The sequence below is a fragment of the Micropterus salmoides genome, unplaced genomic scaffold, assembly GCF_014851395.1.
Source record: "Micropterus salmoides isolate LMB-PRFRI ecotype aquatic unplaced genomic scaffold, ASM1485139v1 Ms_hic_scaffold_20, whole genome shotgun sequence".
Classification (NCBI taxonomy): Eukaryota; Metazoa; Chordata; class Actinopteri; order Centrarchiformes; family Centrarchidae; genus Micropterus; species Micropterus salmoides.
This window is the reverse complement of record NW_024041151.1, coordinates 25,407,952-25,430,703: the sequence shown is the minus strand read 5'-3', so window position 1 is coordinate 25,430,703 and position 22,752 is coordinate 25,407,952. Positions and strand designations below refer to the sequence as shown.

At 41.8% G+C, this 22,752-nt stretch overlaps 1 protein-coding gene across 10 annotated transcripts in view; it reads right to left on the bottom strand.

The window, feature by feature from the left end:
* LOC119914832 (glutamate receptor ionotropic, NMDA 1) overlaps positions 1-22,752 on the bottom strand; it is a 34,506-nt gene that overhangs the window by 3,557 nt on the left and 8,197 nt on the right. The window contains exons 4-21 of one of the 10 annotated variants that reach the window (XM_038734365.1): positions 21,687-21,749; positions 20,833-20,930; positions 19,659-19,780; positions 18,491-18,665; positions 17,184-17,328; positions 15,503-15,589; positions 14,940-15,087; positions 14,489-14,616; positions 12,200-12,364; positions 10,662-10,780; positions 10,201-10,313; positions 9,406-9,554; positions 9,100-9,257; positions 8,381-8,542; positions 7,958-8,067; positions 7,442-7,587; positions 2,867-2,893; positions 1,927-2,037 (exon numbers count right to left, since the gene is read on the bottom strand). In XM_038734365.1, the coding sequence (XP_038590293.1) occupies positions 1,927-2,037; positions 2,867-2,893; positions 7,442-7,587; positions 7,958-8,067; positions 8,381-8,542; positions 9,100-9,257; positions 9,406-9,554; positions 10,201-10,313; positions 10,662-10,780; positions 12,200-12,364; positions 14,489-14,616; positions 14,940-15,087; positions 15,503-15,589; positions 17,184-17,328; positions 18,491-18,665; positions 19,659-19,780; positions 20,833-20,930; positions 21,687-21,749 (2,226 nt within the window). The remainder of the gene's footprint in view (positions 1-1,926; positions 2,038-2,866; positions 2,894-7,441; positions 7,588-7,957; positions 8,068-8,380; positions 8,543-9,099; positions 9,258-9,405; positions 9,555-10,200; positions 10,314-10,661; positions 10,781-12,199; positions 12,365-14,488; positions 14,617-14,939; positions 15,088-15,502; positions 15,590-17,183; positions 17,329-18,490; positions 18,666-19,658; positions 19,781-20,832; positions 20,931-21,686; positions 21,750-22,752) is intronic. The other 9 variants (XM_038734366.1, XM_038734367.1, XM_038734368.1 and 6 more) reach the window with 9 other exon arrangements.

The following is a 22,752-nucleotide window of genomic DNA, read 5'->3' as shown; positions in this document are numbered from 1 at the left end:
CAATACACGTATGGCGGTTCTTCTTAATATATGGCACAACTACAAAGAGTATTTCTACTTCTTCTACTGTTACTACAGCTATGACAGTTACAGTCATTGGCATGCTTGCAGAGGGAGAGAGGAGCAGTGTGGCATGTGGGTGAGGGACACTGACACTCAAGTCCATTGATATCCATTAATATAAAAGAAGAACATTTATATAAAATCAAAATAAAGGTCAAACACTGAGGATGGCAAATCTTTCATTTGGAGCATTTTTTTTTTTGATTATACTAAATCCTTTTATTTTTCCACTTTAAGACATTCTTTTTTCCCCTCTAGGGCTCCCAAACCAGCATCCGAGCCTTCACACAGACAAATGATTAACAATGGCGATCCCACTCTTCATCTCTTCAAACGAGACCAATTCTATTGAGAAACCTCCAGGGGAGAGTATAGGTTGTTTGGTTCAAAGCAGAAACATTCATAAAAAAAGACAAGAGAGAGAGAAAGACAGGAGATCAAATAAAAACAGACAAAATACTTTTGACTTTGTGACCCGTTAGCTTAACTTCCATAGGCTACATCTCCCCTGAGAAATACATTCAAAACAATGTTAGTAAAGCAGCCTTTCTGCGAAGGTGTCTGTGCTATCTCCAGGGGTTATTGCTGTTTTTTCTTTCTCATGCCAGATTTGGTCAGCGACCAGCTATGTCTGGCGGAGCAGCTGGGCACAAATGACTGCGGGTCACTGGTTTGTCAGAGCACTCCAAGCTTGTGGAGCACAATCTCCCGACCGCAACGAGCAGAGGATTTTTCAACTGAACTGTGAAGGAATGGAGAAAACCTGACACTCTCATTGTGCTGCAACAAAGGAGTCAAGCAAAGATATAGAGATGGTGTAAAAAGTGATTTAGAAAAAAAACCCATAATAGCTTGTGTTTGTAACACAGTGAGAGTCTAAGGCTTCACCGAGTTTGTAGCCCGTAAAAAAACATGATTAAATCATAAAAGAAGACAGTCTTCACCACCTGAAAATATACCCTGAAAGAGGCATGCACAGTTCAGACCACGAGGACACTGAAAAATAAACAAGAATTATGACAAACAAAATATGACAAAGCAAAAAGTAAATTGATTAATAGAAATCCATGAGTGTAATCCTGAAATAGATGTTGATAAATAAGACAACACATTAGTTTTCTTCCCAGGAGGACTGGTCATCATGACTACCTTGGAAATGGATTTTGGAGAAACAAAAACAAAACACCAGCGCATGCTTTTCAAACTAAAAGCAAACCAACAACGACTGTAACCCAAACGCGGTGCGGTGGCGGGATTGATGCAAAGAAACGATGTATATACGAAGGATCAAGCAGTCAAAAGGACAGGATACAAACACAAATATTTAAACGCTTACATACGGTACACACACACACACCACAACGCCACCAAAAAAGGACACAATCGCCAGAATCTACGTCCAAACCAGAGGCAGGGAGGAAGAGCAGCCCAAGACAAAACACACTGGCAGACTGCTTGCTTTTGTCGCCCCCCCCTCCTCCAGAGGAACACGTCACTAATCTCACCAAAACCCCAAAAATCCTGGACACCTGGGGTGACCCCTGCCCAAATTCAGAGCCCAGCTCCTGGCCTGGCCTGACCTGAGTTCCTGTACTGATGCCCTCCGGCCTTTAAAGGACCTACAGATGCTAAATGGTGATGGCTGATCGATGGTGAACGGACAGACACATGGCAGAGGCCGCGGAGCCATGTGGAAATGAGTGAGTGGAGCATGGCACTCTCTCGCGGTCGGATATGGAGATGTAGGACAGAGAAGGAGAAAGGAGAGGGGTGAAAGTAGAGACAGAAGACGAGGAGGAGGAGAAGAAGAGGAAAGAGAGGGAAGAATAAACAAGGGAAGATGTTGCTTCTTCGTCTCCTTACCGTGTCTTTGGAGGACCTACGTCTCTTGATGCTGGAGGCCAGGGTGGTACTGATGGACCTAAAAGAGGCTTTCTTTTTGGGGTCGGGCTCTGCTCTACCACTTTTCCTATCCTAAAATAAATATGTAGAAACATTATTCATGTTCTCTGGCTGGGGTGATAACTGTGGTTTCAGTCTCACCCATTCTCTCTTCCCACCACCACACCACCCACCACCACCACACCACCCACCACCCCAATAAATTACCTTATTTAATATTGTCTAAATAGTGGAAGATTCCCTGTGAGACTACAGCATTTGGAAATGTAAAATGCGCAAAGAGGGAGAAAGAAAGGAATAAAGCCTGTTAGATGTGAGAGTGGAAATAGTCTGCTCAGTCTAAAAGGGGGGGTTTTCGTCTACATTTTATGCAACATTGTCACAGTGGGACTGCACATAGATGGCACAGTAGTCCTCTAGAAATGTGCTGACACATTCACTCGACCCCTAGAAATGCATTGGAATGAGTGATGGCTAGTAAAGATGTCAGTGGGTGTGATACCTATGTTACACTGCTTTAACCAAATATTCTGCCTGTACGCTCGCTATTGCCCGAACACACACTTTAGTGATGCTACTTCTTCATGTCAACACACAAGCAATCTTAAATTAAAAATGAATGAACTAAGCAGTATGCTGAATATGTCTTAACACTTTACAAAGTCTCTACTTGTTTTCTGACCCAGGTCAGAGCTCTGGAAAACATTTAGAAATGCAGTCCTGTCAAAAAATAAATACAACAGTAAAATAAAGAAGCAGTTTTAACCATATCCTTACAAGATGGTGAGCCAATTTGGTGCCCTCCCTCCCTCATACCATCCGAGTGCCCCACAGCTACTCTCAGCACAAAAACTGGGTATTTGTGTGCAAAACAAAACAACTCATATTAAGGTATTCTTACATCCTGAGTCTCTAGAGAGGAAGAGGGCTGCATAGGGGGAGAAAAGAAAAATAAAATAAATTTCCATCCACTTGATCGTTATTACTTTAAAGAAGATCCTTAAGCAAAAGCCGAGGGAACCAAAAAAGGGCGGATATTTAAAAAACACTAGCAAAGCAAACATTCACATCCAAAGCCAGGCAGGTATAAAAAGTAGAGAAGCTACAGTGTCAGAGGCCAGTAAAATGCATGTCAAAGAGGGAAAACAACAGCGACAAAAGTCAGTAATTGAAGCCCATTTAAAGTCATTATACCTGAAAGTGGTATAATGGAAATTCACCCCACACACAAGGGAATGGGATGGAGTATGAGATGGAGTGCATAAGAAAAAAAGGTTTCGAAAGGAATGGTCGCCTACTATAGCTGAAAAAATATTCTTTCTCGTAAGTTAAAGTGCAAAAAAGGAAAGATCTGCGCTTTTGTGTGCTTAACTTCATGAATATCTTAGCAGATGGAAAATATGCTATTTTTAAAGGACAAAAGCACTCTAAGATGGGTGTTAGGAAAGTATAAGTGGAGGATGAGGGAGTAGCTGCAGGGAGGGATGCCCTTTGGGCGGGCGGGGCAGTGTGGTGTGAATTTCAACATGCCAAAACATTTCATGGATGGAGAGAGGGAAAAAGGGGGGAAAACATAGAATAAGTAAACACAAAACAAATAGCATGACAAATCAATCCTGGTCAGCACTGGCCCCGCAGAACATCCTTTTTCATCAGGTCACATGACTAGGCACTTTTAGGGTCACTCATCAACCCGCCAACCAGCACTCTTCTCTCAACCCCCTAATGGCATGATATCAGGTGGGGAGTAGGCATTAGCTGGCGTGAAGGATAGATGAGAGCTGGCAGAGAAGTGGTTGGTGCATAACATCACTCGATTTTAGTTCAGGTGATAATAAATAAAATGTATTTTCCTGTTGGAAGATGACATCTCATGTTAGTAAACGGAGAAAGTCAGACTGTGCAGCAAGTGCCTCTAACTGTAAGCGTCTTGGTTCAGGAAAAATCAATGCCCAAGTGAGTTCTCTTCTTTTAAAATTTAATTGCCACCATTTCTTACACGTTTGAGATGGCAGGGGTGCAGTCTGGCCGCTCTGAGCCCTGAGGAGGTGCTGCGTGTGCACATGCATCGCATGCTGGACCATCAGATGAAGCGTGGCACGGGACTCGCACAGTGTACAACAGCCGCCTGTTTCTTTTCAGAAACAGAAGCGAGCTGCTACAGTGCATCATCATTATACACCACCACCATCATTATCATCATCATCATCGTTATCATCATCATCACGCAACAGGGTTTCTGACACTTTGTTTTGACCCCAAACTGACATCAGTTTCACTCTTGTTCAGACAGTGCACTTCTGAGTAACATCTGTTTAAAAGGGAAAGCTAAAAGCCAGACGTGTAGTCTCTCAGTGATGTAGTGGCCAACAACATGTTGGGTGAAATATCAGCACTCACAATATACAATACATATATACAGTATATACAGCAGATATGTATTTATATATAACACACACAACATACATTTAGGGATACATCTTGAATAAGTATAGATAGTATTAGCATTAGCATTAGCATTACAGATATATTGGCATCAGCATCAATGTTAGTGATGCTGTTTATGTAATGAACTGTTAAGCTATCTTGTTATCTGGTCCTTGGCGCAGAAAGCAAACATTTCTTTCATTTCTGAGTCCACTTTCCAGATATTTTTAAGAAAGAACAGTAGCCGGAGAAGTTTGTAGTTTGTCAAATTTGACACTGCAAAATGCTCTCTGTAATCAAGACACGGCTTTTTAACATTGTAATTATATGCGTGTGTCTCCGTTAGAGTGACTGCATTCAATTGTGTGTTATGGAAATGTTTGTGAGACCAAGTGAGATTGCTGTCATGCCTTTTAAATCTTTAACAATTGATTTTTGGCAGCTTGGGGGCAAGCTGTGAACACAAAACTGACATTAGGGGAGATACAGAGAGAGAAGATGTGACATTATCACGTTTTAAGTTGATATGGCGAAGTAGTTAGCGAACATAACATAATTTACAAATATAGCAGGTACAGAGCAACATTAGCATTCATTCAGAGTCACGTTTCTGGCCACGTGGTGAATTCAAGTCCAATATTCTCTCTCTTTTGTCTCTGTTTTTGGTCTCCACCAACTCTTGAGGGAAATATCTAGCTCTTCAGCGGCTAAATGCTCCACCATGCATCTTTATTCTTCGTAAAGCACTGTGAAAGCAACAGGTTTGGTTTTGTACTTAAACTTATATTTTCAGTGGTTTTGAACATGGTCAGCATGTAGACTAGAGATAGCATCAGCCTGCAGAGGATGAGGGATGTACTACATGAACAGGTTTAGGTTAGTCAGAAGTGCACGTTCTCTCAGGTTACAACCCTGTGTTTAACGGCATGTGGGTGCACAGTACTGCACAGTGCTTTGCATAATACACCAACCTGAGGCAGTATAAGCACATAATTACACACAAACACATGAACAAGCAGTCTAAATGATGCCAACAATGGGAATCCAGGTTTCAGTGCTTGCTGTACTAGAGAAAGGAGGAGGCCACATAAACTGTGATCTTAGATTTTTCTCCATGATGAGTTTGTGTCCTACATAACCAAGTTGTAATTTTTAGTTTGTGAAAAGGGGATCACGGTGAGTAATCAAATCAGTGCACCAAAACAGTATGAATAATATCCTGAATAATACTCACGCCGAATAGAACAGATTGTATTAGCTCGACTTGGCTTCGTGGGCTCCCTCTGTGCTCCTTGCATGAGACCCCATTACAGTGGTTATATTTAGGGCAGTAAACATTGTGCGTGTCTGTCTGTTTTTTTAGCTCTAGGGCGCACAGTGACGGTCGATGAGCAAGATGAGCATGCATGAGCCGCCTTTGTTCAGCGGTGCAGAGTAATCAACGTGATCATCGCTGACATGGATATAAAACGCGCTGATCTACGGGAAGTTTAGTGTGTCCCTCTCCTTTCTCAGTGATGCCCCCCCAACCCACCCCCAGCATGCATTTGCCTGCTGTGTGCGCGTAGAGAACGCACATCCACAGGAGGACACTCACGACAGTTACATACAGTAGTCAGGTTGATGGCAGACACTCTTAGAAGGACACTGATTTGCTGACAGGCACTTGTGATATTATACTGTACCTTCCTCAAGCCCTTCTGCCTCTATTCAGCAGGGCCAAATACGAACCTTTGGCACAAGGCTTACTGATACAGGGGCCACATCACAGACTCACAGTGTGACTGGCCATTAAATGTGGAACCCCTGCACCTCCAAGCTTTCCAGTCAGGGAGGGAAACCATCAAGAGTAAAAAGGAGGGATGTTTGATTGCATTCCAGCACAGGGGCAAATCATGCTCTTTATCGGCTGAGCGGAGGACCTTATTGCTTGATTGTAGCTTAAAGGGTTGGTTCACTCAAATTGCAAAAAAACAATCAAATTTACTCCTAGTGTTATCTTGCCATGCAGATGTCTTTGAATCACAAATTAAATTGCATTCACATAAGTTTTATTCGTTTGGTTGCAGATGTTTCTGAGGTGGATATCTCAAAAGCCCAGCACACAAAACTAAAATTATCTGCATAATACCACTAGGGCAAGTAGAAAAATATGTATTTTTTTTAAATTTGGGTGAACTGACCCTTAAAATTGATGTCTGCTTTTGCTTTCATTGCCTTGCATGAAGCCTCTGGCATGTAAGATAAATTTGACTCATTTGGTGTCTGCATTATGGACACTGCAGTGGATAAGGAGACATACTGGGAGAGTCACTGCAGGGTGATTGAACCAGGGCATTGATTTGAATCTTTATGCTCTATTTGTATTGCTGCCTCCTGGCTTCTGTTAGTGTGGCGGGAAAGGTGAAAGAAAACAATGATGGCGCGATCAAAGTGCATCAACCGTGCAGTAATGCCTGTTATTGTTGTTTTTATTTTTCTGGCAATACATTTGCTTCTTTTTGTTGGCTTTCCATGTCCACATCATCTGACCTTATGAAGCGTATAAGCGCCACAGCAGCTTAGAAAATACTAGTTCATGCCATGGACGTGGGAGGTGAAGTTTAAATTCAGATGTCCAGCATGTTAGAGGGTTACGGGGCTGATTATCTTATTGTTACTCTAACAGCGAGAGGTGACATGGGGGGTGGAAATGGTTCTGCTAATTAGTTACATACTAACGAGGGGGTCCCGGCCACAGCTTGACTTCCAGAGGCCTCCTTACTCTCCTGCAGGCACACACAAGAGACACGGGTGCCATTGGCCTCTGGGAACTGTTAGGACCTACAGGGTGGCCACTGAGGATGCCTTACAGTAAATCAAGGCATCTGAGATCATGGTTTCTCACACAGTGATCTGGCAGTCTGACCACCACTGAAAATGAATAGCCCCTAGAGAGTCTGAGAGACAGAAATCAACCCCCACGAGGAGAGGGCTTTGTTGTCTCTCTTGCAACCCAGTCTCAGCCCTTCCACCTTGCGTGTGAACGGGCAGAGGGGATCGGTCCTACCTGCAGGTTCTTCCTCCAGACGTTGACGGCCGCAAAGGCCAGCTGCATCTGCTTCCTGCGGGCGTCTTTATGGCGCTTATAGGCGATTTCGATGAAGATGAGGAAGATCCCTGCTGCTATGCCTCCAGCCACCAACATGAAGACCCCTGTTGGGAAGGGACAGACGAACAGAAACAGAGCAGAGGTAGGGATTTGTGAGCTGCTGGTCTACAACTCACGCCGCTTACGCTGAGCATGAATGCATGGTCTGCCTGTCATGCTCAGCGGTCGCCCCTCCTTTTTCAATCAGCGCCTACTGACGACGGCGGCTGCGAACCACACAAAATTAAGAGAAGACCACAACCGCACAAAGTCACAGCACAAGATATTGAACGGCACACTTCCACAGAGCACCCACGCCGACACTAAAACAACGATTTTGTAAAGGTATTGGACAAAAAAGCGCTACAGTACCTTACCACTGCAGTTTTTGTCCAATCACTTTTTAACGCTTTCTCTACGCGATAAGGACCATACCTGCCATGTTTTCAAAGGTGAGTGTGGCTGGGGCATTGCTCCTTGAGTCACACTCCTGGTATCTCACCCAGGTTTTATCTAGGTCTTCCATGAAGCCGTTCTCATGAGAACTGCAGGGGGTTGGGGGTGGTGGGAAGAGAGGTGACAAAGTTAATACACGCCGCATATGACGGAATATTCGAGCCGCTCACTCCCAGATAGCAACATAAATGAAACAGAGACTGCTGGACAGGTGACAAACAGACATAAACTTGACAGAGACAAACAGACAGAGAGGGTAGGATAGGGGAGATACAGAGAGAGAAGATGTGACATAAGGCGATGTATTGGATGGCTGTAAATGGCCAAATTCGTGACCAGGAAATCATATTGATAAGAAACAAAAAAAGTCATACGAGTAATGCAGCTTCGGCTGGGACAGACCTGAGAATGGCCAGGGACACATTCTGTTTCCAGGGGCTGTCCTTGCGCATGCCTATGCCAAAGCCCGAACGGAAAAACAGCTCTCCCGTGGTCACCAGGTCGCACTTCTGCGAGGCTTCAAACTCCAGCACCGCAGAGTCCCAGATGAAAGCATGCAGCTTGCTGTGAGGGAGGGGGAGGGAGGAGGAGGAGGAGGAAGGAGGGAGGAGGAGGAGGAGGGGAAGGAGGGGGTTACGGTGCGACAGTACAATGATTTACATACACATTTACGGCTCCCACCCCTCTCTCTCTCTCTCGCACACCAGATCGTGTGTGTCATTCAGCGTTTACCAGCAATCTCTACCGCTGCTTATGGCCCAAATGAAATCCAATGCCAGATGGGTGAGGGCGCGTCCCCCATTGGATTTCCCCCATCTCAAAGATGTTCGTCTGGGTACAACCTGAAAAAGGGCGCTCTTCCACTCAATGTTAGCTTAACCGCACACTGGTGCCAGTGCCGTTGACACGTCCACACTTGCTCCTGTCCCTGGACGTCTGTCTTGGCTGGGCAATGGGCCTGGATCAGAGGGAACGCCGCAGTAAGTTCTGCTGCTTCCGCCTGGTCCCGAGGTCCATGTCCCCCCCACTGAGCTGACTGGACTCGCCCTATTCTGCGTGCCTGATAAGTCGAGCAGCCGGCCGACACGTGCTCTGGTCGGCCCGGCCTGGCCGAGACTCACTTGTCACGAACGGCCTGGATGGCCTCGGCGGCACTCTCATAGTTGTGCTTCTCCATGTGGCGGTACATGGTGCTAAGCTCCACCTGCCGCCGGAAGTAGATGTCCACGGAGCTCTGCTTCACCGTGGCGTAGATGAACTTGTCAGATGGGTTTCTCAGCTGCATAAGAGGACAGGGACAAGTCACAAATAGTCAAGTATTGATCACTAATAACTTCCATTGATGTATAATTTATATAAGCTCATTTGAATATATTTTTTATATGTTGTTGGGTAGTGACATGGTCCTAGTATCATTCTGTACACACTCTTGGGTCATTGATGCCGGTGATGCGCTCCTCAGGCCGGTCCAACACCAGGAAGGCAGCCAGGTTGGCAGTATAAGAAGCCACAATGATCATGGCAAAGCCGGCCCACACCATACCCAGGATTCTCGCTGAGAAGCTGCGCGGCGCACCTGTGTGGCGAGTTCAAGTTTTGACCTTTCAGCTGAGTAAATTCCGATTTGTAATTGGATTAGTCATGTAGAGTAGTTCGCTTGATACTTATTTTTGTGTAAAGTGACAGTTCTACCACTCAGTACTAATAAGCCCTAATGCTGCTACTTCTGTAATTACATACAGAATACAATAAAAAGGATCGTTAAAAGGATCGTTAACCCATATATTACAGTCAATAATAATAAACACTCTACTCATGTAGAGGTTTTAGTTTACAACACAACCTAGAACAAAAGAAATTACCAAAAAATATAGCCCAATAAAATGTCAGACATGAAAAGGAAAAACTAGAAGACAAGAGAAACAAGCAAAGGAAATAGGTAGAAACTGTTAAAAGACAAGCTGCAGCAACATCTTTCTTTTCAAAATGTGATTTGAAAGGAATTAATTTGTCATCCTCAAAGAAAACATGACAGTGAGGCAACACCTGGAGCCACAAACGCCTTGGCTTTGGTCTTTATACAACTGCAAAACTGTGTATAGACGAAAGTATTGAACAGCATTACAGTGTTACAGGAGAAAGAAAACATTTTCTGTTGAATAAGTGAGATTTGGAGATTTTCAATAATGACTTTTTCTTTTTTCTCATTGGCTCCATCTCACCTTCTCCTATTCCAGAGTTCAGCAACACTCCCCAGGAGAACCACATAGCAGATGATAAGGTGAGGGCATCTTCCTCTTCTTCTTCACTGTTTACTTTAAATCTTCCAAACGGGCTAGAGGGAAGAAATTGTGAGGGTTGCAGGAGATAAAATGAGAAATTGCAGAGAATCTGTATAGGGCAAAATCCTGGCGACCCCGGCAGGGAAGGGAACTGCACATGAGCGAGCAAAGCAATAGGGGGACAAACTCAGAAAGAAAACAGACAAAGGCGGCAGCACAGACAGAGCGGTGGGATGGTTGGAGTCAATCTTCACCTCTGTCTGCCGTGGTGTCCACACTGAGGTAAGATCTGCAGCACGCGCGAGTGCATACTCACATACAAAGGCATTCACTGATTCAGTCGTGAGTACACATAAACACGCACATGGGCACACACATATACACACAGGTCCCCCTTGTACCTGAACCGGTCTAGTAGGTAAAGCATCACCGCCACCACATGCACCGAAAGACCCACCAGCAGCCACAGCGTGCTTTGGAACGGCTGCATGAACGAGTCCAGTGTACTGCGAGGGATTTCCTGAAAACACACAATTGGTTATTGATTGATAATTAACAACTTTGATTACCTTAAGGTTTGCATATTATGGACTAACATAAAAAAAAATACCAGTCTGTTTCCAAGTTTATCACCTTAACTTTACAACTTTCATGTACATGTTACATTTTAATTTATTGCTTTACAACATGTGTTTTTCCTGCTGTTCCAGGCAGGCTTTTGTGTCTGTTCATAAAAATCCTAAAGCAGACTCTTGAAATTTGCTCGAGTTGTATTTTTAATCACAGTGAACTTCAAAGGGCCATTATATCAAAGAATGTCAGTCGTCGCAAGTGCTGACTGATGAGAAAGTAAGCATTGGATCACCTCATAACAATATCAGATAAAAATAAATGCAGAACTACGGCAAGTTAGTTAACTGTACTGAGAGATTTTAATACCATATTAGTGAAATGGATACCTTGATCAGAAGAAAAACATACATTCAGATTTCTAGAATACATTATTTACAAAATGGCTATAACGAGGGCTAAAAACACTGGTATGATACTCTTAAAAAAAGGCTGTGATACAACAGAGACCAATGGTAGATGCATATAAAACCCCACTCCCACTGAAAAGCTATAGGTGAATGATAAACAAAATGTTGCATATCAAATTTTATTTTATTTTTTTAACCTTTATTTATTCAGGGGAACTTCACTGTGAGGAAGCCTCTCTTTTGCAGGAAGGCCCTGATCACATTCACACTGTTACACATTCACACCTGGAAGCTGCCCAGTACAACCGCAGCCTGGTCTGCTGGCCACTAAGCAGCTCCACTGGAGGTTATGGGCCTTGCTCAAAGGCACCTCAGTGGTGGTAAATGACAACTGGGAGCATGCACAACAATACATGCATGCTGCCAGTGGTTCAGCCTTGACAGAGCACCAAATGAGCTGAAAGTGGACAAGCAGTGCTTGGTTTACTTTCCACACCCAGATTTTATCCTGCCGGTCCAGGGATTGAACCAGCAGCCTCCCGGTCACAATCAATAACTTGGGATACTACTCACTTTTTAAATGCGACAACCTCTGCTGTTCACATAAGGTAAAATGATACAGATAATATCCTGGTTACGCCTCTAATGAGCATTTTCTTTTTACGTTCTTCTAATACAGTTTAGCAGTTTTATTTCTGATCATCATTCTGAACATCAGCAGCCATATATTGCCCAACATACGCTTCTCGGCTTCATCACTGTGTTGCCCTGTGTTTTTGCTGTACAAATCAAAGTATCAAATAATTGGTTGTCTTGGGGATTCGGTATTTGTGATCCATTACACGCACAAGAGATAGAAATTGCCTTAGAGGGTCGAAGATTCCACAACAACAATACGTGGATGCTCCCAGTGGTTCGGCCTTGACAGAGCACCAGTTGAGCTGAAAGTGGACACTTACCTTTTTAACGAGGATGGTGAGGCCTTGATATTTAAAGGGTTTCGAGAATTCGATGTACTGGGCTCGTTCGTTGTTTATAGTCAGCGGGGCAACAATCATGTCAGCCAGGCCCCCCAGGAGCTCTCCCATCATGCCATTCCACTCTTTCTTGTTACTGTTGTTCACCTGGAGTCCCAAAAGGAAGGTGTTAACAAGAGAATCAGCTATCAACCTGCTGTTGTATAGAGTAGACCACAGTATACCAGGCTTTAAGGATTTGGGTTGAGCCTCGTAGGGATATAAGTTCTAGGCATTCTCAGCATCTTTGAAACTGGCTCTGTCTTACATAAAGACAGCTGGCTATTTTCAGTAGTTTCTAAGATCATGCACTGAAGAACACCAAATGTGTAGAATGTTGTGCTCATGCTTTGCCTACAGGACAGGCTTTTTCTGGGTTAGAGATGAATGTGTCAACAGAAAAAAATATGTACAACCCATACAGGTTTTTAGCTGATCATGTCCTTTTTCTCTTCATTTTCTCTCTTGTCTTACTTTTGTAAATGTTGGTTCTGTATTGGCTTGTTTTGTACAATCATGCTTTTAGGTTTGATTTTAAACCAGCAGATGCAATATAATCTTTCGTTTGGAGTTGTGTTACTGGACACCTGGTAAATGTAAGTCCAATGTTGACTTCTTTTAGCTCTCTAAAAGATCTCTCTACCACCTCCTGAGGTCTATTTAGCTGTTAAATGTTCCACTACATTCAGCAGGTAGTCGTTAAGTGTGCTATTCTGCGGTGAGATATAGAGTCATTGGAGCTCCACAAAAAATAAAGAATATGTTTATAAAAGAATAAAAATAAACGTGGGCATGTAAAGATAAGCATTTTGATTTATTATCACATTTATATCAGTATGTATGTATATATTTTAAATATATATATTGCAAAAAAAAAGTCTATATTTGCTTATTGTGCTTAATTCATTTACTTTTATCTCTTTATTTGTTAATATTCTTTTCCCTGGTGCTATTGCTTTTTCCTGTTGCTCATGCTATTCCTTGAAGAGCCAAGCAGTAAATCAACAGGCTTTGGGCCTTCCTCCCTAGGTAGCCATTTCCTGCACACATGCATCCTGCTTTGGCTGTAGTTTTTTTAGTGTGGACAACAGAAAGACACAGACATGTCCCACCTAAAAGAAACATAATTGGAAAAGTCCTAACCAATGGCAAAACCCAGAATGGTTCCTGTCTCTCTGCAAACCAATGAATTCAAAGCACCACTCCACCCAAAACACGCAGGTAACTGACCTCGTTGTGCATGACGACAGTTCATTCGCACACCACATTATAATTTAACAAACTTAATATCAGTGCATGATGAGTAGTTATATTTTGGTGTTAGTCACTAACTACTTATCCAACATTTTTAACTGCCAACAAATCTACTAGTAGTACTTAGCCAATGTTAGCTAAGCTGTTATTAGTTTACAAATGTTAGCTAAATGTTACCAATAAGCTTACACCAGCTTCTAGCTATAAACTGCCAACTGTTAGCTAAAAGTTACTGTGTTGTAAAAATATAGGTTAGCAAGGGGATAGTGCAATCTGTTTTGAATTAAGATTGCAGTTTCAGCAAGTAAGACTTGATTTTGTTGCAAAGAGATTAAGCAAATGTGCATATGAGGGACATTCTAGGTTCTGTAAATTCATAAAAGTGTCCCACTTGCATAATGCAAGCTTAAATATAATTTAGATCGTGGAATGTGTCCTATTTTGACATACAACAAAGACAAACCCTTTCGGGGCTAATGAAAATGAATGAGCCCTGCTAAGACAAGAGATTTTTTGGCATGTGAATGATGTATGTTGTTTTCCAATTTGCATCATAGAATAGATAAGGCAGTAAAAACAATTTCCTTTTTTCCCTGGGATTTGGGTTTATGTGGAACATTAGCTCCATATTCATTTTATTTCACAACTAGTTGGCCCTTCCAAATTCACCTAAACACTTAGCCATGGTGATTGCTGTTCGCCTAATCATTTTGTGTAGAAATTAAAAGACTGACACTAGGTCAGTGCCGATGGGCAATGTCACCTGCTGGACACTTATCTGTGGGTCTGCATTCTACAATTATATATACATATTTTTACTTATCGCTTCAGCTCTGAATAGTTAGTCAGACTGTTACTGGAGTAAAGGAAAATGATTAGAGACATTAAAGTTATGCAAAGTACTAAATGTGAGAGATTAGGTGCAACCAGTGCCTCGTGAAAAAATATGACAAATACTGCTATAAATGTAAAACTAACCCGCTCCTGAGTTCCAAATTTCCCATCAGCCACCAGATGCACCTCATAGGTAAAGTTCATGGTCATAGCCAACTTAATCAGGAGGTCAATACAGAAGCCATAACAACACTGGGGTACAATTGGGCGTCCTGTAACAAAACCAGCAACAGTTGCAAGTTACAATCACTTTTGAGGAAACATGTTAGAATTGTTTTGTTAATCCAAAGGCGGCGCACGTAGACTGAACAAAATGCATGACAGAGCACACTGCAGACAGCCACACACTATCATACTGTTTGCCAGAAACACAGCATACACACCAAGCATGTCCCGGCATCCCAACAATCTCTCATTCTGAATGGCACACTCAGCAACATGCATACATATATAGATACCTACTGCATATATATGTATGCATCTCCAGTGGGTGTTTGGCGGGTGCAGTAAAAGCACAGTGATAATATAAACGTCCCTGATGTGTTACCTGGGATGGTCTCATTGGGCCCAGTGCAGATAACCTTTTTAATTAAGACTCCATTTAATGTCATTTCCTCCTTGCATGTTCCATCCAGCTGAGTGGGTTTCACATACACAAATGGCTCCTGGTGTATCGTCACTATCTATAACAGACGGGATAGAAGGCTGTTTATCACGTAGTCAGAGGTGGATCCGTTTCGATGCTGGGCGACTTCAGTGCGGCCGGCGAGGGAGAAAAAAATACTTGGAAAAACCCAACAGATACACAAATACCCATTTACAATCTCCAAGATACACATGGACACAAAGACAGATCAATGTAAAAAGAACTGACAAGGATACAGATGAGAGGTTCTTTGAGGGTCTATGACAAATTTGAAGAGATAAAAGTCATAGCAAATACATCACTGCTGCCTTTAAGGACAAAGATTAACTTCACTCGCCTCTGAGAAACAAATGTCAGAACACTGTCCAACAAGAGTTTGTCAGCTCAGATCCAGCACTCTATCTGTGTAGACATGAACGTCACATTGCAGCAGCAAAGTGAAGGCACCCTACCTTTAACCGAGTGGACATCTGGAAGCCCTGTGGTTTCTCAGTCTCTCCCCCGGGCCAGATGATCTTCCGCTGATTGTTCATTACCACCTGCAGGGATGCCACACACATATACAGTATTATAGGTGAGTGCTGACAGAAGGCGTGCTGCTGATGAGGCTCCAACCCTGTGGGTGAGCATCACTAATGAGTCAGCTTTATATAACCACAGCTCAGCGGTTCTTTTATTTATTCCTTCGACCTCTGACTTATGTATCATACCTGAGGGTTTCAGGAACTTATTATCATCACACCCATCACCAGGGAACTGAACTGCTGATCTTCACAGTCCTTATTATTTGCTGTGTTTGCAAGGCTGGCCCGTTTAAATAACCACCATGAACTAGAAAGTAATAAAATTTGACAAAATAATCTCTTTGCACCAGGTCAACTACAGAGCTTTCCCCGGATAGTTTGCTCAGTCACTCCATGCTCAAATCAAATATATTTTATATTATACAGACCAGCTTTCAAAGTTACATTTTGAAATAGTTTTTTAGCTGTTGTTTCCAAATTAAATACAAACTGCAACACCTTTAAACTTGCATTAGATATAGATATGTTATGGTTGGATGATTACACAGTAATCAGAAAGGATCATTTTCATGTCCTTCCACTGATGGAGAGTTTAATTCACGAGTATTGTTTTTTATTGACAATCCATAATGGGAATATGGTGGTTTCTTGCATTCACTTATTGCTGTTTCACAACACACACTAAAATCTTGAATGTCGGCATCTGGGTTTTCTTATCATACAGAAATAAATGGAAATCAGTGGCTGCCTGAGAGGTAGGAATTGGATTCTATTAAATTAATTCTAATAAAAATCGGTTGAGCTTTTTAAAATGGTCAGCAATGCTGTTCTCTAAAAATATCTCTTCTCTTTGTCTCCATTTTATAGCCGGGGCTCATGAAGGACACAGCTGGGTTTCATATTCAGACACATACAGCTCCTGCTTGCCATCTAGAGTTGACTGCAGTCAACAGTGGACACATCTACAATTCTCCCGAGATAAATGCAGGGTTCATGGAAAACCACGATTCAACCAAAGGTTACATGATGTCACAACAGTCTAGCCTAGCAAAATCAACTGGTAATTTCTAAAGTTTAAAGTCATTTCATACTTAAAGAATAACCTAACAACCCCTGAAAATCTTGGTTTTGCAGACCTCCAGTAGTTTAACTTCTCGGCAGACAGGCAAGCTGTGGTCAGAGATAAAACACTGCTTTTCAGCCTGGTGTTAAGTTACTCTTTAACATGCCTCTTTCTCTCCCAGCCCTCCCTGCATTCAGCTGTTGTAAATTTACTGTATGTACTGTAAATAAAGTGAATAAGGAAATATTTGAAATATCCCTCAGACTGCAGCAGCATCTTGTTAGCTTTGGCTGAACTGCAGTTTTTTTTTTGTTGCACAGACTGAGGACTGTGGAGTTGCCCTACATAGACTGCATTGTACTATAGATAGAAATCTGGAGCTGCATGTCCCGCATGAATAAAGAAAATAGATTGCTATGTACATGGAGTATATAGACATACTCGAGGGCAGTAAGTTTAAAATAGGGAATGGACTTATTTTTTAAATTTCCATAAAATGTGCTTCACAGTTGTGTAGGCCAGAGTTGCCTCTGTCTGTCAGCTCACCTGTGTTCCATTGTATATGCCGACTTGAATGAGTCGACTCTTCTGGTAGTTGAGTATACTGTAGTGGGCGTATTTCCTGTCTCCGTCGTCATTGAACTCCACACGTCCTGTTAGGCCCTCTGGGTATTTAGATGACATCAGCACCCTGTTGCAAGCAAATGAAAATTATTATTTGTGAGTAGCCTACACATGTGTTCATGCATGGAAAACTAATCCATTAGGAGTGCAACTGTGGATTTTCTTGTGTATTGGTACAAGGCTCTCAATTCAGTGCATGTGTTAAAATAAAAATATGATGAACAAGCCAGAGCTGTGGTTGTTGAGCTGCGACGATATCTGCCAAGGGCGTCACTTTGTGTTGAAAAGTGGTGGGGACATAAGGGCTCAGATTAGGGGCGTGATGATACATTTGGGTCATGAGACGTGACGATGCACGAGAACAAGACAAGAAAGTTTTTAGCACTATTTAGATTAAATATTTGCTGCTGAAATATATGAGTGGGAGGTCAGAGGGTCATTGCCCAGAAGTTTTTGAGCCTTAAACTCTCAATTTCCTGCATTCTGGAGACATTTTCTGCACCAATTTATTGTCTAAATGTCTTTATTTATATGAAGGGAAACAAAATTCATGTGGCTGGTGACAATTCAAAGTATAAAAATGTAATGGAATATAATGCAGGATTCAGTAGCTTTTTTTTGGTTGCTTAAGTTACTTTCTTGGACAATGTGCATGTGTTTCTTCTAGATGTTAATTGCAGTGCATGTTTTTTTTATTGTGCAAATAAAAATTCTCAAAGCAATTTCATTTGTTAATTAAAATTTCTTGTTGCAAGCTATTTTTTTTGGAACATTTTTAACAAATGCTTTCAAAAAGTGGTGGGGACATGTCCCCAGCGTCCCCAGTGTGAATGACACGTATGATATCTGCTGTTTTTGTCACCCCTATCTGTTTGGAAGCAGCGCATTTAATTTTTGTTATGCTGCTGAGAAACCACTCTAACTGGGTCAATCAAAACTCAGTTGTTTCATTTGGAATGACGAAAAAATGATTTCTAGTACATGAAATAATAAATAAATAAATGAGACTTCAAGTTTAAGTTATATTTATTGAGCGTCTTCTAGAATATTCCCCTGGTCTTGTAGTTAGAAAATGTTAAAGAAATGTATTGGTCTTGAAGCTAGATTTGTTCTGGAAAAAGATTTCTAAAAATGTTTTACTATTGCGCCATCTTTATTAGTAAAAAACAAATCGGATTAATCAGAATCTAATTTCTGAAGCAATGCGTTACGTCTGCATTCAAGCTTACCGTTTAAAGAGTGGCCCTGTTTTCCAGATGTTGGTGTTGCCCACACATCCTCTCGGGGGTTCTGTGATATTCTCCTTTTCAAAGAGCTCCTGGATGGACTGAGCCACCACAGCCACCGCGTCATTGATATGGGCAGACTCATTCTTCCCGTTGATGAGCTGGAGGCCGATCAGACCTGAGACCATGGCAACAACAAATGATAATCACTGACCTGAGCCAACTACAGCAGTTTTTAGGATCCTTTTGCAATGCACAAAGTGGGAAAAAAAACTTATAGGGCCTTCAGTTTAGACATCCTGAATAAAGGTCAGACATCAGCTGCATGATCCAGCTTCTTTGCCCGCTAAATTCAGGGAGGATTACTCGGAAAAATATCCACATCTTGTCATTTATGAGACGTGGCCAGAGAATAAATGGATCGTTTTTCTGATGTTGCCACTGATGACCTTTTCACAGCATGTGTAAAGAGTCCCTTGAAGTTGGATTTATTTTCCCTGGCCCTACCAGAGAGCATATTTGTGTTAGGAACAAACAAAAATACCATCAGACCTAAATTTAAACCAAGCAACAATCCAACTTCAGCTAAGTTTTCTGATGCAACCAGGTCCATCAGTCTTGCAGACTCCTGGAAGGAGCTGCAGTGGAGGTGGAAGAGACTTGGACATGGACAGGACAACAAACGCTTTGCAGGGGTTGGTTGTGTCAGAGTGCACAGGGGGTAAGACGCTCAACGTTTGTGACCACAAAGTGATAAAATATTGTGAGGGACTTGTGTGAAAAATCCAGGAATAGATACAAGAAAGGCTGTTATAGCTTACCATTCTATCAGTTATCTGTTGCAAAACTCTCCCTTTATAATTCATTAGAAACCAGGGTATTAATATGGTAGAATAGCACAATGAATTTACCTTTGGATTATCCAGGACATAAACATTTAAACTAAAAACCCAGTGTACTGTAGATACACAGCACATTTAAACCCTTAAACACGTAATGCTTAAACGTTTAAATGTTGTAAACACACAACAAGCGGTCATATAGTTAATCGTGTAATGCATCCATCGTTAAACAGTTAATCCCTCTAATCCTGCTTGTGTTATGATCGGCCTCTGAGTAAAGCCGAGGGTTAACTTGTATATTCCCACTGATCTCTGCTGGATGGACGTACCGTCTGGCGCCTCGCTCAGGGCTTTACCCGACATCTCCCGCTCGCCCACCAGCCACACGTAGCCCGAGCCCGTCATGTTGAGGAAGCGGGCGGCCTTGTACACTGCAGCAGCATCTTCCTCACTGGAATTTGCCATGTTGAGAAAAGACAAAAGATTTTGTTTTGTTGTTGTTGTTTTCACATCAGAGCATGCTAAAAGAAAGTGTAAGGAAGGGTTGTGGTGTTCATTGATTGATTAATTCACTGGGGACAGGTGCATGCCCAAGTGATTACAGCAATTACCACCTTACTTATTATTATTTATGTGAAATGTCTTTATGTTAAAGTGAGGGCTTTTTATCTGTCTTTATTTAATCTCTTCAGCCCTGATTTCTCTTTAAGAGAATTTGATTAGCTTTTATGTCACAAAAAATGCACTTGGATGCAATCCAGTATCATGTATACATTTCAAATATATAATATAATAAGTTGTATGGCGCTTATATTAGAGTGAAATATTCTAACCCCACTGACAGGAACAGCCTGACCAAATGGACACGGGGCATAGGGAATGAAAACAAGGGTAGGGCATGACAATTACTAGTTTCATCTGTTGTAGTGTATCATAGTGAAAGACAATCAAATAGGCATCTGACATCACAAAAAAAAGACTATCATGTAAGATTTTTTTTTATTCTTAAACCTGTCTTGTCTAGCTTGAAAACTTCTGCGACATGTTCTTGGGGTCCAACATGTAGTCTGCAATGTCTCTTGGCCAAGGCATGGCAAGAATGATTGCCTGATCTGACACAGCAACCATCTTCAAAGGCAAACATATAAGCAAATGTATAATATATATACATATATATATATATATATATATATATATATTTGTAATTTGTCATTAGATTTGGAAGACTTAGACTTAGACTCTGTTTTCTGACATTTTATTGAACAAATGATTAATTCAGAAAATAATCAGCAGGTTAATAAGTAATGAAAATTATCGTTAGTTGCTGTCCCAGAATAAGCATTACATTTATTATCAAAATTATCTTTTTTTGCATTTGTTTCAACCAGTTCTATCTTGGATAGTGGGTAGGACATTTTAAAGCAGGTGTGGGGTAAATCACCTGTGCTCCCTCTGGGACTTTGGCTAAAATGTATGTTTAATTTAGAGATTTAAAAACCTCACCTGGCGGACAGGATGATGACTCGGGCCTCCAGCTCTTTCGCCTCCAGCAGCAGGGCAGTTAAGTTAGTCTCCTGGCTGAACTGGAGGACTTTCTCTGCCTGTGATCGGGGCATAAGAAAGGTCAAGCCAGCTACTTTTCCCTACCTTAGACACCATGCTGCCTCTTTACCTGTTTGGTTCGAGCTTGGCCGATTTTGTTTGAAAACGGGAGACAGAGATAAAAAGGAAAGCGATCCAGGGGAACCGGCTGAACTAAAAAAAAAAAAAAGCTTGAAGGGAAAAAAAACTTTTGCATTTGTTCGCATGCAAACTGAGGGTTGTCAAGGCTCCAAAGAAGGACGTGCATGTGTTAGGTAGGGGGAAGAAGAAGGTCAATGCAACCAGTAACTAAAAACGGGTGAAGGGGGGTGAGGGGGACGTTTTCCCCCAACAAAAAAACTGCTGAAAACTAGGGAAGTGCTACAGAACAGGTGGAAGTAGCATCTGGGAAACGGTTTTGTCCCACACTACCGGTTCTCCACACAGGAATGGACTTGCAAACTCTTTTTGTGTGTGAGTGTGTGTGTTCTGAGTACATGCATTCCTTTATTGAAGGAGACAATGAAAATGATAAAAGCGGGGCGCTGTTCACTGATTTCTTTTTTTTTTCTGGAATGACCAGAAATTATAGATTTTTCACAACAAAATCATTCTTCATTTAAATCATAGGGAAATGTCTCAAAGTAAAAATTAAAGAAAACACGTGCTACCAAGAGAGGGACATTTCTGGGTCGGCTGGTGACTGGTTTGGGCTGGTTTCTAGTTGCTACGTTTGGAAAGTTGGTGGGCGGCGTGCATTGACCATGCAAATATACCTTAGGTCCTCGCTTGTTGTCATAGGACAGTTGGTCGAGGTTTTCATAGTTCCTTTTTTTATTCTGATGAGTAATGTGCACAGAGAAAATATGCAGACACAGAAAAATATTATAAACAGTTGAAAATGGAGGGCAGTAAAGCATTCCAACAAATCTCCACTTTTCTGCTTCAAATTGGGACCTTTAACAGTGGGACTTGCAAAGAACATCAGAGATGACCGCTTTATAATAACGCTGAAATCACGTTTAGTTGTTAAAGAAATCGAATACTATTAAGGATCAGGAACATTTCTTCATTGTTGCATTGATGAGCTCTAAGAAGAAACTGAATCAAAACGCCCTGGCTCCAGAGATAACCAAAACAAAATGCTTTGAACAACTCTGCCATCTGGTTTGTTCCTTCTTCACCACACTGGAAACTAGCATTACACGGCAGTGTAAACTTAACTTTTAATAAATAAAATGGCCATCAGATTTTCAACCCTTCACCAAACACAACAACAAGTCCAAAGTGTGATCACATTTTTGGCTTCATAACAGAATATGAAGAGCTCATTAAATGTTTTACAGTATGTAATCTTGCAAAACTGCACTAGGAAACGTCTTATCCAACCATCTGTGGAAGTTGTCACCAGCTCCACAGTGCCAACTTCATAGGCTGCAGCTAGTTCTGTCCCTAGTGTTATTAACTAGTGACCAGCACATCACAAGTCAGAAACCATCATGACATCTACAGCAATTGTTAACTGTATGGAAATTTCTATCCACTAGTTACACGCTGTTTTCTACAACTGTAGTTATTAATTGAATCAAATCAAAAAAGGAAATCGCAAAAACAAGCCAATGATTCACACTCTGAAAATGGAAATGGAGGCTCTCATCACAGCTGCCAACAATTTAAATTGATGCAGCTCAAGACAGATTTTGGCAAACAAAAAAATAAGCGTTCAATCCTAAGAAAACATTTTCCTTCTTCTTTCTTAAGTTTAATTAGCGGTAGCTTTCCAAAGTTGCAGTTTGACTGAGGCAAGTAATGTACAATTTCCTGTTGGTATAAAACATTTTG